Consider the following 16,742-nt stretch of genomic DNA (forward strand, 5'->3'; position numbering starts at 1 on the left):
TGAGGTTGGAACTGCTCACAGCCCCATTTTACTGATGAGGAAACTAAGGCTTAGAGGTAAAGGAACAAGGAACTAGACAACTGTCTTCCCAGCCATGGGAGGGCGAGTGACGGTGGTTCTCCAAGTGTGGCCCCTAGGCCCTCACCATCAGCGTCACCCTCACTAGAACTCAGGAGACACGTGAGTTCTCAGATGGCACCCAAGACCTACCGATTCACAAACTCTGGGCTTGGATCCGGACATGTGTCTTAGACAAGCCCCCCAGGGATGCTGATCTAGAGAAAGCCGGTGAGAAGAGGAAATGGTGGGGCTTTCAGAACAGAGACCTCACTCCACCCTGGTAGGAAAAGGGGTGAGACAGAGGGTTCTTAAGGGCAAAAAGCTGCTGTGCTCATCACAGGTCAGCCCCACTTGCTTCCTTCCCACGCACACCCCTTTCATTTTAAGGAAGTTACCAGGTAAAGACGCTCCTGAATGGTCTGACCTTTGAACACTGTAACTGCAGAATGAGAAACATCTACACGTAGTCCCTGAGCGTCTCACCCCTGTGACCGCTGGGACTGTCCCCAGGAAGTCTCCCTTCCCCTAAGCCCTGCCCCTCAGAAGGAGGAAAGCCACATGTAGAAAAGGGACACTGGAAAATGACAGGAGGGAACATTTGTTCTTTCTGTGTTTCCCCTGGGCCTCCTACTTGAGCACAGGCCGTATCCTACGAACAAGGGTCATGAACGCATCATGAAAGCATCTACCACCCCATCTGAGGGCAATGTCAATCAACAATTAATCAAGATCAGAGTGACTGCTGACTTCCTTTTGGTGGGCACCGTGAGCTCAAGGCTGATTGTGTGCTAGAGGTTCCCCATTTGGGGACTAAGACCCCCACCCTCCCACCCAACGCATGTCTTATCTATGAAGACTCGGTCCCCACGTAGCATTAATGCAACTCCACCTTCAAGAGAACCTGGCTCTTCGTTGGTTGCAAAGTCTCATCCCAGATCAATGAAGAAGCACAGCTGTTAAGGAGCTTCGGGCCGCCCCAATCCCACCAGCTTTGAGGACCCCTGGAGTCCACGGGTGGTGTGAGCAGTTAAGGTGCTCAGCAGCGACGTGAATGGCTGGCGGTTTGAGGCATCCAGAGGCACCTTGGAGGGACAGCCTGGGGACTGACCGGAAACTCAGCCACTGAAAACCGCGTGAAACACAGTTCTGACACATAGGGTCATCGTGAATCCCAGCTGACGTAAAGGCAATGCGTGTGTTTTGTTTTGTTTTCAGAGACCAAGGCGGTCCCACAGGTGTGTCCAGTTCATGTCTTCAAGCCTCCTTGGCCTTTATTTACTAAGGAAGTTCCTAGGTGTCAGCGAGTTATCCCAGGACGGTGCCCGTGGCACAGAGTCAGCCCTCCGGACGCTGGTTCCGGTCTCCCCTGAGACCCTGTCCTTTCTCTGGCTCTCCCCTCACTCCACTCCGAGTCCCGAGTCCCGCCTCTGTCCCATCTCTAGCCCAAATGTCATCTCTACCACCTCTCACACCTCCTGGCCATCTCCTCCCCTCCTTCCACTGTTTCAAGGGATTTAGGGAAAGGGAGGGATGAGGCAGTGAGGAAAGTCCCACAACAGGGAAGGACATGGAAGAGGTAGAGGAAAGAGGGCAAGAAGGAAGAGGGGGACCGAGAGGGAGACACCCGGGAGCCAGAGCAAGGGGGGTGCTGGGGAACAGAGGCAAACCACCAGCAGGGGAGAGAAGGGCCGCAAAGGGGAGGCACGGTGAGAGCGGGTCACCAAGGCCACAGGGCGAGCTGCTCTCTATCTCCCCCAAATGACGAGCGGCCTGGGATCCCCACCGTGCTCCCAGGACCCCCCACCCGGCCCCACTCCCGCCTTAGCAGGCTCAGGGCAACAGAGCGGACCCGTCACCCCCACTGGGGTCCCCGACGCAGTATCCACATTGACTGAGGGCTCCCACCTCCTCCCAAAAGAGACTCCAGGCTTTACCTCCGCCTGCCCCAAATGTCAGTCCAGGGACTGGGGATCTGCTACGGGACGAGAAATGGACACCTTTTTTTTTTTTTTTAACGCTTTTGTAAATGCTCTGGATAAGTTTCTTCATTACACACAAAACACAAACTAGGTGCAGAATAATGAGATACACAAACGGGCCCAGCTAAGGATCCCCGTGTCTGAGCAGCCACAGCGCAGTCTTGGTGCACGTCCTCTGGGCTCCCAGCCACACTCATGTGTGTCCAATGCCTGGACCCCCAGCACCAATCCAGCCCCTGCCACACAGCTGCTGTCAGCTGCAGCCAACACCTGCGCCCCCACGCACAACGGCACTGGACTGCCGGGCCCCACGAGCCTCCACCGGCTGGTTTTCAGCAGGCTGCCAGGCCAGTCTGTCTCAGTCTGGAAGCTCTGAAGAAACCTGTTCAGCATGACAGCCACAAGCGAGCCTCATGAGAGACGGGTGGGGGCTTTGCGTGAGGTGCCCTGGCCGGGAATCGAACCAGGGTCCTCAGTGTGGAGGGCGAAAATTCTACCGTGGAACCCCCACTGCCTCCAGCACACAGGAGGCATCCAATAAGTATTTCTTGGCCAACATAAAGAAAGAAGGGGGAGATAAGTAACTATTTCATAATTTCTACCCAACACTGAACTTCAGATAAAAGGAAGGGGGGAGGGGAAGAGGGGGAGGAAATTACCTCAGAGCTTGACAAGACTGTGGCTGGCTCAACCTCACCTTATATAGACTCCCCAAGAGGTTATGCAAACAAGGTTCACTAAAGAAAAACAGCAAGCCACGCACGAAAAAGCTGAGCTGTCAGCTTCCCCGGAGCGAGCGGTCAGCCTGGCACGGAAAGGACTGCAGGAAGAAACCCCAGCCTCCTGCCTCCTGGAGCACAGAGGCACTGGGCAGGCGCCCGGGCGGGGAGGGCAAGGGCGAGAGGCAAAGGGTTGCTCTGGGGCCCCGGAGGAAGCAGAACTTGAGGGGTGCCGTTCTGATGAGGAGGAGGGGGCTGAGGGCGAGGCCGGACGGAGGAGACCCTCCCTGAAGTGGAGTGAAATAAAATAAAGTAACTTTTATTTATTGTTCCTCTAGGTAGGTTAAGGGGAAAGCAGCCACTTCCTGTCCTACGGAATACGTGTGCGTGCGTGTGTGTGTGTGTGTGTATATATATATATATATATATATATATATATATATATAATCCCAGAGAGGAAGCCCTGACCCACATTCTGGCCTCCTCCTTACAGAGGGTGGGGGAGATTTACTGCTGTGCCCCCCACTCTGTGTGGGCGTCACTGCTGTTGTACACTGTCCCACGGATTCCAACTGCCAGCGACCCTACAGCACAAAGCAGCACCAGGTGTCCGAGGCGGTACTCTGCAGGGGCAGGAAGCCAGGGCATTCCCCTGCAGAGCCACTGGTGGCTTCAAACCTCCAACCTTTCAGTTAGAAGGCAAGGGCTCGACCACTGCCCTAACGAGGCTCCTTCTACATGTGCAGGTGTATACACACACGTGCGTATACACACTTACATATACACATATGACACTGGAAAGCACAGTGCGTGTGTCAATCTCACGCCTTGCTCTGCTGACTCCGCAAACCAGCTGACTTCTCAGATGATTCCTTCCCTGCTGCCTTTTCACTAAACGTGAAATGACCCAGCTTTCCTAGTTAGGCAAAGGACACAGGAAAATGGGATACGAGATAGCCAGAGGAAAAGAAAAATGATTACTTCAGGAGAACCAGCAGGGAATAGGTTGATCTGGATATCCAAATTACACTCTGGCTAAAGGGTTTCCCCCTACGACATCGCCCGGGAACGTTTTAAAAGTTAACATCTACTTCCTCAAATGGAAGTCAGTGCGCTGTACTGAAGACCCTCGATGGGACTGACTGACCCAGCGGCTGCAACAATGGGCTCAAACAGCAATGACCGTGGGGCTTCTGACGGGCTCAGCCCCTGACGGTAGGGGTGCACTGCTCTGCATTCTTGTATCTGCTTTTTATAGTTTTGCTAACTCCTCTATCACTGTCAGTCAGTCACGTGACATACCCTACTGACAATCTATGGTTCTGAGACTTTGCTGGATTGAGGACAATTCCTGCCTTCAAGAACTACACAGTTATAGATAAAAACAAAGCTCGTTGAACACAGTGAAACTGATGCCATGGCAAAGAGTTATCACAGGGCATCATGGGCACGTGGGAGGCGCTGGGTGGTGCAAACGGTTAAGCAGTTGCCCGCTAGCTAGAAGACTGCACGTTCAAGTCCACCGAGAGCCACGTGGGAAAAAAGGCCTGAAGATTTCCTTCTGAAAGACCAGCCACTGGAAAGCCCACGGAATTGTACACTGGAGAATGCAGAACTGGCAAGGTTTGTCTTACACATATTTTTACAACAAACAAAGAAAGAGGACCCTACGGAGCACCCCTTACTCTGACGAACACAGTGTCACCACGATGGGCGTCCATTCAGCACCAACTGGTTAGCCTCTGTCCTTTGCATTCATGTCACCACGTGTGGTACTGGACAAGAGCTGACTCGTTTTAAACCTCATGACTCCCAACACCATCAGTGTGAGAGCCAGGAGACCGAGTTCTGGTCCTGCCTCTGCCTCTTCCCGCTGTGTGTCAGTGGCCCGGGAGCTCCCCCTCTCTGATCCTCAGTTCTCTGTGCTGTGAGCCGGCTTCCTGGTCTCTGGCCCAGAGCCAGCAGGGCAGTGCAGGGGGAGCCCACGGCTGGTTTCATGCCCCGTGGCTGTAAGAACAGCCCTCGGGAGCAGCCACGCCAGCCTGCACCGCTGACTCCCTTCCCTCTCAGCTGTATTCGGGTGCGCAGGAGCCCAAGCGAACAGCCAAGAGAGAGGACTTTTCATTAAGTGTGCAGTGCTGACGGAGCATTAAGGTTAAACACTGAGCCAGCACCGGCTCTGTGCCAGGCACTAGATGAGGCTGGATGGGAAACAGCTGTGGGTACCACACTGGGTCTCCGTCCTCAGTCAGGTGGAGAGATGGAAGGGCACCCACTGAGCCAAGGGGGGCGTGATGAGCCTCACATACGTGACCCAACTTCCCCCAGAGTTTCCTCATCTGTGTCATGAGTACATTAACCCTCACTAAAACCCACTGATAGTGCAGAGCCCTCAGAATTGGGCCTGGCAAGCATTAAAAAGAGTGGGTATTCCCACAAGGGACCCCGGTACCCCGTCCCCACTAAGCAGTAACTTCTCCTTCTCCCCTGCCCCGGCAATCACTCATCTGCTTTCCGTCTCTACAGACTGGCCTATGGACAGTCATATAAGCGGAGTCATACATCATGTGGCCTTCTGTGGGTAGCTTCCTTCACTCACGGGTTTTTGAGCTTCCTCCATGCTGTGACACACAGCACTCCTTCTTTTTGGGGCTGAGTAACACTCCACAATATGGATGGGCCACACTTGGCTCATCTGTTTGTCAGCAGACGGGCATCTGGGCTGTTTCCAGTTTCGACTATTGTGAATAGCGCTGCTACGAATATTCGTGTACAGGCTTTTGTAAGGACATGTTTTTAATTCTCTTGGGTGTATGCCAAGGAGAGGAACTGCTGGAGGGAGCCCCAGCAGTGAGTGGTTAGAGCGCAGCTGCTGATCAAGAGGTCGGTGGTTGGAATCCCCAGCCACTCTGTAGCAGAAAAATGTGGCAATCTGCTTCCGTAATGATTTACAGCCTTAGAAATACTATGGGGCAGCTCTTCTCTGTCCCGTAGGGTGGCAATGAGCCAGAATCGACTGGAGGCAGTGGGTTTTTTTTTTTTAATGATAACTCTATGTTTAACTTTTTGAGGCACTGCCAGGCTGTTTTCCACTGTAGCTACACCATTTTACATTCCCACCAGCATGGATGAAAAGTCCCAGTCTCTCCACATCCTTGTCAACACTTGTCGTCGTCCTTTCTTTCTTCTTGATCACAGTCCCCCTGCGGATGCAAAGTCGTATTGCATTGTGGCTTTGATTTGCATCTCCCCAATTACTAATGGAGGGAGCGCTGGAGGCACAGTGCCTAACGCGTTTGACTGCTAACCAGAAGGCTGGCAGTTCGAACCCACCAGCCCCTCCACAGAAGGAAGATGAGGTAATCTACTTCGGTAAAGATTTACCACCTCGGAAACTCAATAGGAGTTGTTATGTGTTGGAATTGCCTCAATGGCAGTGAGTTTGGCTCTGTTTAATTACTAATGAGAAGGAGCTTTGTGATGCAGTGGTTAAGGCATTCAGCTGCTAACCAAAAGGTTGGTGTCTCAAACCCACCAGTAGCTCCTTGGGAGAAAGATGAAGCATTCTGCTTCTGTGAAGACTGGCAGCCTTGGAGACTCTCTGGTTCAGTTCCACCCTGTCCTCTAGGGGTGCTGTGGGTCAGAAATGACTCCACGGCAGTGGGTGTGGTTTGCTTTGCTTCCATGAAGATTGACAGCCTTGGGGACCATGTGGGGCAGTTCCACTCTGTCCTCTAGGGGTGCTGGGTGGTAGGAATCGACTCCAGGGCAGTGGGTGTGGTTCGGGCTTTGCTTCTATGAAGACTGACAGCCTTGGAAACCCTGTGAGGCAGTTCTCTAGGGGCGTTGTGAGTGGAATCCTTGGAGACCCTCTGGTGCAGTTCCACTCTGTCCTCTAGGGGCGCTGTGAGTCGGAATGGACTCCACAGCAATGGCACATTCTAATGACGCTGAGCACTTGTGTGTCTTCTTTGGAGAAATGTCTATTCAGACCTTTTCTCTTCTTTCACCAGTTATTTGTCTTGAGTTGAAAGCTCTTTATGTCTTCCGGACTCTAGACCCTTATGGGATATGACCCCAGGGCCCTGCCTCTCGCCGCACCCTCTGCACGGAGCCCTCCTCACCCAGACACCTGCCTGTCTGACTCTCTCACAACTCAACTCTGTCACTTCCTCCTTGAGGTCCCTGGCTCCCCTGGCAAAAGCCCACCCTGCACCACCTTTAGTCATCTTGTGGCATGAGTCACATTCTGAAATGATCTGATTGGCTAACTTGTCTGTTATCATCCCTGCATCCCCAGTGGAATGTAAGCTCCAGGAGGTGCACCCCACACACACCCAGCTCCTCACACAATGGGTCCTTGGTTCATATCTGTCCAACGAACGAGAAGAGAAAAAACATGCAGGAGGAGAGCAAGTTAGCTTTCCGGAGTCAAACCCAAAGATCCAGGTGTGGCCAGAGCAGGTGGCATCCCAGGCCAGGGCTGAAAGAGCCCAGGGAGACCTGCAGTCTTTGCCTTCAGGTGGAGTCACACGGGGGCTGCCTCAGGCAAGGTCCTTCCTCTGCAGAAGCCCCAATGTGACCCAGAGACCCCTGGCCTGCCTGGGGCACCACTTCCTGTACTTACAAACCACTAACGGTTGGCTCCATCCTCCAGGCGAGTGGAATTAAAGAGAGAGAGGAAGAAACCTGATTTGGGGTCAATCAGACAACCTTCAAGGGACATCCTTTCAGGGAAAAGCAGTGCAGTCAGAATTCCACTGCAGGAGGGACAGAGGCGTCTGAATTACGCAGTGGTGCCATCTGAGAGAACTTCAAGGGCTTTTCACTTCAGTGAAGGCAGAAAAATTCCCTTCAGGCTCACACAGCCCGAGGCCCAGGCATTAGATCTGCCCGATAGCTTTCAGGACTTGAGCTTGTCTGTGCCCTCCTCATGAAACCCGTCTGTCCACGTATCACAAAGAACTGAAGGTGTGTGCGTCAGGAAGCAGGGGGCCGAGACGGTCAGGTGCACAGGCGCAGGACTAGAACCACAGATCAGCCGCTGTGCAACCCTGGGTGAACGCCTTCTGTCTCTGCGCTTCAGGTTCCTTGTCTGTGAAATGGGATGACAGCAGGGCCTACCACAACGGATCATGGTTATGTGACTGGCAGGTAAAGTAACGGCCCCAGAGATGTCCACGTCCTCATTTCTGCAAGGTGTGAATGACTCTGTGACCTGACACGGCCAGAGGGACCGTGCAGGCGTGATTAGTGAGGACTCTAAGACAGGAGAGGATCCTGGATTGGCCAGACGGGCCCAGTATCACCACAAGGGTCCTTACAATTGGGATGCAGGAGGGTCAGGGTCAGAGTGATACAGGCTTTAAAGATGGAGAGGGGTCCAGGAGCCAAGAAATGTGGACGCCTCTCAAAGCTGGGCAAGGCCAGGAGATAGATTTTCTCCCAGAGCCTGAGGAATGGAAGCGGTCCTGTCAACACCAAGATCTTGGCCCCATGTCCCACTGTGGACTTCTGACCTCTACAACCGTAAGATAACACATGTGTGTTGTTTTTGGTAATCTGTGATAACAGCAACAGGAAAGTACAGTGACCTTCACACAGTGCCTGGCACAATAAAGGCCCAGCCTTCAACACTGTTAATGTCATTATGAACCACTGTCAAGGAAGCCCACATGAACACGCAGAAGGTAAGAGAGGACTCAGTGCAGGAGCAGTGAGGTGCCCGTGAACTGAACACCGAACCAGAGCCAGCATCTAAGGCAGGTAATCCCGAAGCTCGCTGGTTAAATGAAACAGAATGTATTGAGGCGACCACCCCCACGTCCCCCAAACACACCCCCCTCTGCCTTCAGAAGCAGGCCACTGAGGCCACAGCGCTGGATCTGCGGAGCCAGACGCATAAAAGCCAGTCTGGGGGAATGCAGGGCCCCAGAGAGAAGCCTGGGCCCTGGGCCAGAGCATCACGTGGCCGGGGCACTGCGCTGCTGTGCAAGCCGGTGCTGGGCTGTGATCCCGGCCCAGGAGAGCGGGCCACGGTCAGTCATTCGTTCACGGACGTGGAGAACTCCAGACGTGGTTCCAGGTACAGATGACGCAGCAGAGAGCCAGCTGGACGAGTTCCTACCTCCAAGAAGCCTCGATCCAGCAGGACACTAAAGAGACACAGTGGAGGTCAGCGGGGCCACGCCAGGGGCTGGCCCTGCCTCACCTTCCCTCCCAACGTCTGAGGTCGGCACCGGGGGCAGCCCGTCTGGGCACACCACAGGGTTCTCACAAGCTAGGCCCCACCTTTCCGTCAGCGGGCTTTCTCTGAAACCCTGGGTGGCCGTTCGGTTAACCACAGATGAACATCTGTACTCGGTTTATCTATATTCCCAACACACCTGTTTGAGAAACAGTAACAGCACATCCCGGAGCAGCCGTGGGGGCGCAGAGGCTACAGTGCTCGGCTGCTAATCAAAAGGCCGGCCTTTGAACCCACCAGCTGCTCCAAGGGGAAAGACGTGACGGATCACTTTCGTCCAGACTCACAGCCTTGGAAACCCCATGGGCAGTTCTACTCTGTCCTACGGGGTTGCTATGCGTCGGAGCCAACTCAGTGGCAGTTTGGTTTACCTTTTGGCTTTGACATTTGTCTCAAATACAGTCCCAAGTGCATCCCATGTATCAAGTCAGTGAATCCTCCCAGGCCTATGAGGAGGCGCCCATGCTTATCCACACTTTCCAGCCCTGGACACTGAGGCACAGAGAGGCTGAGTGACTTGGCCAAGGCCACAAAGCTCATACGTAGTAGAATTGACATGTGAACTCTGGCAGCCCGAGTTCTCTCTCTAAGCAAGAGGAAAAGGCAGGGAAATGCTCATCACCCGGCCACAGCCCGTCACCTGGGCCCTCTCAAGGACACAGCACGCCCGTCAGGTGACTGGGAGCTGCCTACCCATGACAGGTAGGGATTCACCGTGGGGAATACCACCATCAAACAGACAAAGGCCCTCTCTCCAGGACATGGTGATGGAGCTGAGGAGATGACACGTACATGGTCACCACACCGCATGGGCAGCACCATGAGGGCAAGGAAGGACTCAGGCATTTACACTGGGCCTTGACTGGTGTACAGAAGTCCTCCGGGGAAGCCAAACGCACAAGGACAGGACAGAGGAAGGCAGAAGGCAAGGCAGCCTTGGACACAGATCTGGGTTCAAAGTCACTCCTTCCACCTACAGTGCCACCTGAAGAAGGGGACTTTGGCTCCCAAGGTCCTCCTGTGGCCAGGTGCCTCTGCACTCATTACACCTGCAGATAAGAGCGGTCAGGTGAGCTAGCAGACGGTAAGCCCCCACCGGCACCTGGCATCTGCGGCGCCTGGCATCTGCGAGGTGAGGGTCATGTATCAGGGATGTGTGTTTGAGGGGTTAGCTGGCTGGTACCCAGTTGTAAAATGCATTCTGTGTCATCTCCAAGCATTTAGACCTTAAGTGACAAAGCTACCGAAGGTTTTAAGGAGGGCTGACAACATGAGCGGATCTGAAGCCTACAGTGTGAGTTCCTCTGGGCATGGAACGGACTCAGCCCAGCACTCAGCAAGGGGCTCAGCACACACAGTAGGCCCAAAACAAACGTCCCAGCAATGACCAGGGGTGGAGCCCCAGGAAACACCCACACTTAGGGTGCAGGAAGGGGCAAGAGGAGCAGCAGCAGGAAGTGAGAACAGAGCAGACAGACATGAAAGGAGAACTGAGTGAGCTCAGGGGAGCAGAGGTAGAGGCAGGGGCCCCTGGGAAATGCTGAAGGGGGTGGAGCAGAATAAAGGCAGAAGCGGCCAGTGAGTGTGGCAACCAGAAATTACCACATTCCCAGATTACCAAAGGCCTGGGCGGGGTCTATGCTCTGGGCAGGGCACCAGAAGGTGGTGGGTTGAGCAAAGAGTGAGAGACCAGGACATGGATGTAGCATCTATAAAAACCAGAAAAAAAAAATGCTTTAAAAAATTTGCGGTGATGACTGAGGATCTTCCAGGAGCCAAAACTAGGATTTTACTGAAAGGTCTCTAGGTGGCAAAAACAGTTTGCCCTCAACCACTAAGCTAGAGGTTGAAGGTTCAAACCTACCCAATGGTGCTGAGGAAGAAAGACCTGGCAGTCTGCTTCTTTGAAGATTACAGCCAAGAAAGCCCCACGGAGCCCAGCTCTGCTCGGTAACACAACAGGGTCACCACGAAGGGTAGATATTAAACAAGAGACTCCCTACTGACCAGGCAGAGGGACACAGAGTAGCCTTCACCATGGAGGATACAGGCACTAACACAAGCAGTAATAGCACCAAAAGGCGGGCCAAAGCCCACACAGCCTATAACACAAGGAAGCCATGCCATGTGACCCATGACCTCCCACAGAAAGACAAATGGCAAAAGCCAGCAATGGGGCACTAAACCATCAGAAGACGACAACGGTGGTTTAAACTCATTAGCCCTTTAAGATATCACCCCCCAAAAAATAATAATAATCCGACATCATTTCTGGCACAAAGTAGGAGGTGCTATACTCAAAATCACCTCATTCATTGAGCACCTTTTTGGGGTTTCATTTATTTATTTTTTACTGTATACCAGGCACCGCCCTACATGTTTTACTTGTATCACATCTATCTATCCTTGCAGCAATCGTGTGAGTTATATACAATGATAACCCCCACTTCACAGAGGAGGAAACAGAGACTCTGGGAGACTTGTCCAAGGTCACACAGCAAGAGTGCTACAAGACCAAGTTTGAGGCCAAGTATCGGTTCTGCCATCAAAGCTGAGCCACTAGGCCATCACAGCCTCTCAACTCTGGACCAGCAGAAACCTGGATGCATTCCCAGATGCCTGGACTCTTCCCAAAATACAACTGCCTGCCCCAGTGTACTTAGGGTCAAGCAATCTCACACTTGTATGGAAGGACACTGTGTAGCCATTTTCAAAGTGCTACAGAACAGCTTAAGACAGGAAGATACCGACAAGTTACAGCAAAGGGGGGAAACCAAAAACCAAGCTCACTGCCACCAAGTGGATTTCTCACAGAGACCCACATCAGGTTTCTGAGGCTGTAAATCTTTACAGAAGCAGACTGCCCAATCTTTCTTCCATGGACCGACTGGTGGGTTTGAACCACTGAACTTCTGGTTAGCAGCCAAATGCCTGAACCACTGTCCCAGCAGAGCTCCCAGAGAGGGGAAGAGTTGGCAGTGCAGCAGCACCTCCAGTTCGATCCCCTTCTGGAACAGAAAAGTCCAACTGACAAAAAGATCTTACTGAGTGGGTGGGGGGCGGGATCCCAGGTAGGCAGGGTCTCCATGGGCTGAGGTGGGGAGGAGGAAATTCATGGGGAGGGAGCTCCCAGAAGGCACGGCACCAGGCTGGGGTGATGGGAAGCCAGGGGACGGCTACAGTGCCAGGCTGCACCCAAGTGTAAAGGCTGGGGGAGCTAGTGGGCAGGAGTCGCCAGTCTGGGACGCCGATCAGCCCGGGCCAGAAGGAGCCACGGAAGGCTCATGAGCACAGGAGTGACTGACGAGAAGCGTACTTCCGAGAGCTCCACTCTGGCAGTGGGGCGTAGAATGGACACAAGGCGATGCTGCTATAAAGAGGGGGAGCAAGAGAGGGCATGGCCTTCTGATATTGGCTCGTCCGCCCTCTTCCTCTCTGGCTTGTCACCCTCTACTCTGTCTCTGGGTTTGGGCGGGGCTTACCTCCCCACCCGACTCCAGCTCCAGCTCAAGGGGTGGACATGTGATCCAGGCCTGGCCAGCCAGAGTCCCCAGGACTGGTTCAAGAATGGGCACATGGCCCCAGCCAGCTCGAGGGCCGTCAGTCTGGGAACTTCTGTTAAAACCACTGGCAAAGAGGGACTCTCCACTGGCTGGCTCTGCTCGTGGCATGCGTGTCACCACTCAGACAGCAGTCCCTTCTGTGTCCTGAGAAGGGGCATGGCCAAGGAAGGCAGAGCTCAGAGCCGGGAAGAGGAGGTGTGCCCTGGGCAGCATGACCTGCAGGGACCATTTCCCAGGATCCTCCAGCCCTGCCTACCACTGGCTGCCTTTACCCCTGGATTTCTCTCGCTTGTACCTAATAGAGCTCTGATCAGCACGCGTGCACAGAGCTGCAAGGGCAGAGGTGACCACAGAGGCAGTGACAGGGCAGTCAGTGCACACGGCAGGAGCAAGCAGACGCACCCAGCACCCAGGATATCACTTTTAGCCCGGGCTCCCAGCAGGCCTGTAATGCCAAAAGAGGAAGACAAGTGTTGAGCAAACGGCGTGGCGCCACAGCCCAGACACAGGCGATCCTCTGGAGAAGAGGTCCCATGCAAGAGAGGCCAGGCCTGGGGCTGAGCACAACAGGAAGGGCAGGCTGGAAGGCTGGGTGGGAAACTGCGGGAGGAGGACGGCGGAGAGGAAGACCGAGGCCTGGCAGAGCGGGGAGGGAAGGAGCGTGTTTAGGAGGGAGAAGGCCTGCCAACCCAGGAGGCGGGGGGCTGAGGCAGCAGGAGGACTAGGGGCTGTCTGCAGCCCTGGGAGCCCCGGTGCACCTGTGACAGGGCCAGAGTGGGAGCCTTCCTGTGACAGTGAGAGACCAGCAGTCCAGGCCACAAAGAGCCCTTCCTGCACCATGCAAGCCGGCAAATGCAGCAGGTGCACACAAGCCCACGAGCCCCGATCATCCTGCCTGCCTGTGCCACCGCCAAGCTGTGTGATCTCAAGCAAGTTCTTAACCTCTCTGGGCTTCAGTGTCCTCATCTGGAGACGGGGCCCAATCTCAGTGCCGGGCGCACACAGCTGCTTTGACAGGGCAAGTGCCGCAGTTGGCCAATAGCTGTGGGACTAGCTGTGGTTTTGATTCCACTGCCACTGGGTTACGGCAAGGGAGGAGGACGAGGTTTCCCGAGGGGAACACGGCCACCACAACTCGCCTAAACATTTGTCCAACAGATGGCTTCAGAAGGGGGGGCAGACTTCCAGCTTGAAACAGACAGAGGCTTCAGATCCCCCCACCTCCTCCCGAGGATCAACAAGCAGCCAGGAGGCATTTTCCGGGCCCAGGTCTGCCAGGCCTCCCCACTGCCCTCCTGGTCCTGGGGGAAGAGTCGGAGCAGAAACCCACAAAGCCCCCGGGAGGAAGGAAATGCTCTCCAGCCACAGGGAAACCAATGACTGGTGGGCAGACGCCCAGAGGCCAGGAGCATCCGCTAGGAGACCGGTGGCCGGAAGCTCTTTCTTCTTAGGTCACCTTCTCCTACTCGGTGCCAGAACAATAGCTTCAGAGGCGGAACCCAGTGTGGCTGGAGGCTGGGGGGTGGATGGGTGACCAGCAGAAGAAAAGAAGCCACTTGGTTACTGCCTCCCTACCCACCCACCGAGTTCAGGGAGGTGGAAGCTGGCCTGCCGACAGTCAGAGTCCTCCAGCAGCGCCTGCGTGTGCGCCCAATCAGGGGAAGAAGTCGAGTGTGCTTGGTGCTGTTTGCAAAAGCACGCACCACTGAGCGGGAGACCTGGGTTCAAGCCCCGGTCCTGCCAACCCTGTGACCCTTTCACCTTGTGAAACGTGAGTTATTACTGACTCCACACTTCTGATCATTTAAGCCAATCTTCTGCAAAGCAATGAATAACTGCCCAGAGGTGGCTCCCGGGAGAAATTTTAGTTGGGAGACACGTATTTAAAAAACAACAACAAAAAATCCCCGTAGTACCATCCAGGCCACAGCAGACCCTCCATAAATGGCCTTTGAATTGAGTGAAATGTGAAACCTCGTCTGGTTAGAGGCAGTGAAAGCAAGGAGCAGGGCTGTTGGATTCATACGATGCTCCTGCTTCAAGGAGCTTGGGCTGAGCATCCCGGACCCACGGCTCACTCAGCCTCACAAGAGTCCCAAGATTGCAAAGGAGACACGGGGGCCGGGAGGGGAAGGAACTTGCCCCTCATCACCCAGCTAGGAAGTGGCCACTCTGGGATTCAAACCGGGCCATCCGACTCTGTGCCCATATCCTGACCCCAGGCCCTGCCGCCTTTGGTCTAAAGATGTCTTTTTCCAACTTAAGAGACCCAAGCTCTGAAACCTCACAGGTAAAGGGTCCTGTTGCCAATGCCAGGGAACCGGTTTGCCTCTTTCCTTGGGTTCAGGTCACACACACCACGTGTTCTTTCTTTTAACAGGGCCGGCCACACACAACACATGAGTGTGCAAAGGGCACTACCCTTAAGGTTCCAGCTCGATGAGTTTTCACACACGAGCACCCCGTGGAACCATCTCCCAGATCAAAATCTGGGCCATTTCCAAGTCCCACAGCCCCCTGTGCTGCCTCGCCGCTGGTCACTGTGGACCCCAGGAAGTACCCGGTTCTGATGTGTCACAGCACAGGCAGTACCCTCTTCTATCTGGCTCCATAGTCTTCAAAAAATTTAAAAAAAAAAAAAAAAAAACGGTTTGGTTCTGCTGTCCATAGAGTGGCTGTGAGTCAAATCCAATGGACGGCCTCTAACCACCACCACCACCACCACAACCAGGACACAGACAGACCGCTCTGGCAGAAAAACAGTGCAGCCCTCGTTTTTTTTCTCCCAGGCAGCAGCCCCGTTGCCTTTATTCCGGCTCACTGACTCTCCGGCGGGGGGGCGGCGGGGAGAGGTTGCGGCTGGAGTTTGGAACTGCAAGAGCTGATCTTGGCCGGGGAAAACCAGCGACCCGCTGGAGGCAGAGGCACTGTCCCCTGTGCTCCTGGAGAGCGTGTAATGGAAGCAAGGGGGCCCGCTGGGCCAGCCCTGCCGCCCGGGATGTCCGGAGGGGGGAAGGCGTTACTCCGGAGGCTGTGAGACGCTCACAGCAGGCCCCGGCCGGCCGGCGCGCCCCCTACCTGTGCACTGCTGGATGAAGTCCTGATACTCCGCGCCCTGCTCCCCGGGGACGATGGTGGCGCCCTCGTACTTAAAAGTCACCCTTTGGTTGGAGGAGAAAAGAACAGACGTGAGCGTTGGGGTGGAAGGCGCCGCGCTCCGGCGGGGGGCCAGGGGCGCAAAGGCGCAGCGCGCTGGCTCCGCGGGGACCAGGGACAGCGCTCACCAGATGACGGCCGAGCCGTCGTCGCGCACCAGGTTGTACGCCGCCCTGCAAGCCTCTTTGTCGATCCTGGTGGCCATCGCTTCGGCGCCGCCGCGGACGACCTGCCCCGGGAGCGAGCGAGCGAGCGAGCGAGCGAGCGAGCTCAGGGAGGGCGGCGGGGACGCGCGGGGCAGCGGGGACGCGGCGGGCACAGAACAGCTCCGGCTCCGAGCGCCACGGTCCCGACTGCGGAGGCGCGCGCCGGCGCCTTGCGCCCCGCCCCCGGCTCCGGCCGCCATCTGCCATTGGTCGCGAGCCTGGGGGGGCGGAGCGTCCGTGCCATCGGCGGCCAATCCCGGCCTGGCGGGTTGCGCAACTCCCAGGTGGGGGCTGGAGCAGGGTTTTTCCGCCTTTCGTCTTCTTCCTCCCTTTCTCCGATCCTCCCTCTTCTTCCCTCTGTCCCTCCCCTAACTTTCTTGCTCCGCCCCATTTCCTCCTCCCAAGGCCTCTTCCTTCCTTCCTCTTCCCTCCCCACCCTCTCCCTGCTCCTCCCAACTTCTCCTTGCCACCCCCACTTCCCTCACCCCTCTCCCCTCACTGTTTCCTCCTCCTCTCCCCTCCTTCCCCCTTATTTCCTTCCCTTCCCTCATGCTCCTCCTTCCACCATGTCTTCTCCCTCCCTACACCACCCCTCTCCTCTTCCTCCCGCCCCTCCACCCCTTCCTCTCCCTCCTCCCTCTGTCCCCTTCTCCCGCCCCTCTGTTTGCTCACTTACTCCCTCCTCCCTACTTCTTAATCCCTCTTCCTTCCCTCCTCTCCCTCCTCCTTATGCCCTTCTCCAGACCCTGGACAAAGACATCATGCTTGGTGAAGTGGAGGGTCAGAGAAAAAGGGGAAGACCCTCAACAAGA

At 55.3% G+C, this 16,742-nt stretch overlaps 1 protein-coding gene across 1 annotated transcript in view; it reads right to left on the reverse strand.

Moving 5' to 3' along the window:
• Positions 1-15,929, reverse strand: part of COTL1 (coactosin like F-actin binding protein 1) — a 39,524-nt gene extending 23,595 nt beyond the window's left edge. The window contains exons 1-2 of the mRNA XM_007939137.1: positions 15,853-15,929; positions 15,647-15,729 (exon numbers count right to left, since the gene is read on the reverse strand). Coding sequence (XP_007937328.1) covers positions 15,647-15,729; positions 15,853-15,929 — 160 coding nt within the window. The remainder of the gene's footprint in view (positions 1-15,646; positions 15,730-15,852) is intronic.
• Positions 15,930-16,742: the final 813 nt, after the last annotated feature.

This window comes from Orycteropus afer, unplaced genomic scaffold, assembly GCF_000298275.1.
Source record: "Orycteropus afer afer isolate SDZICR_OR568_19922 unplaced genomic scaffold, OryAfe1.0 scaffold00057, whole genome shotgun sequence".
In the NCBI taxonomy this organism is placed as follows: domain Eukaryota; kingdom Metazoa; phylum Chordata; class Mammalia; order Tubulidentata; family Orycteropodidae; genus Orycteropus; species Orycteropus afer.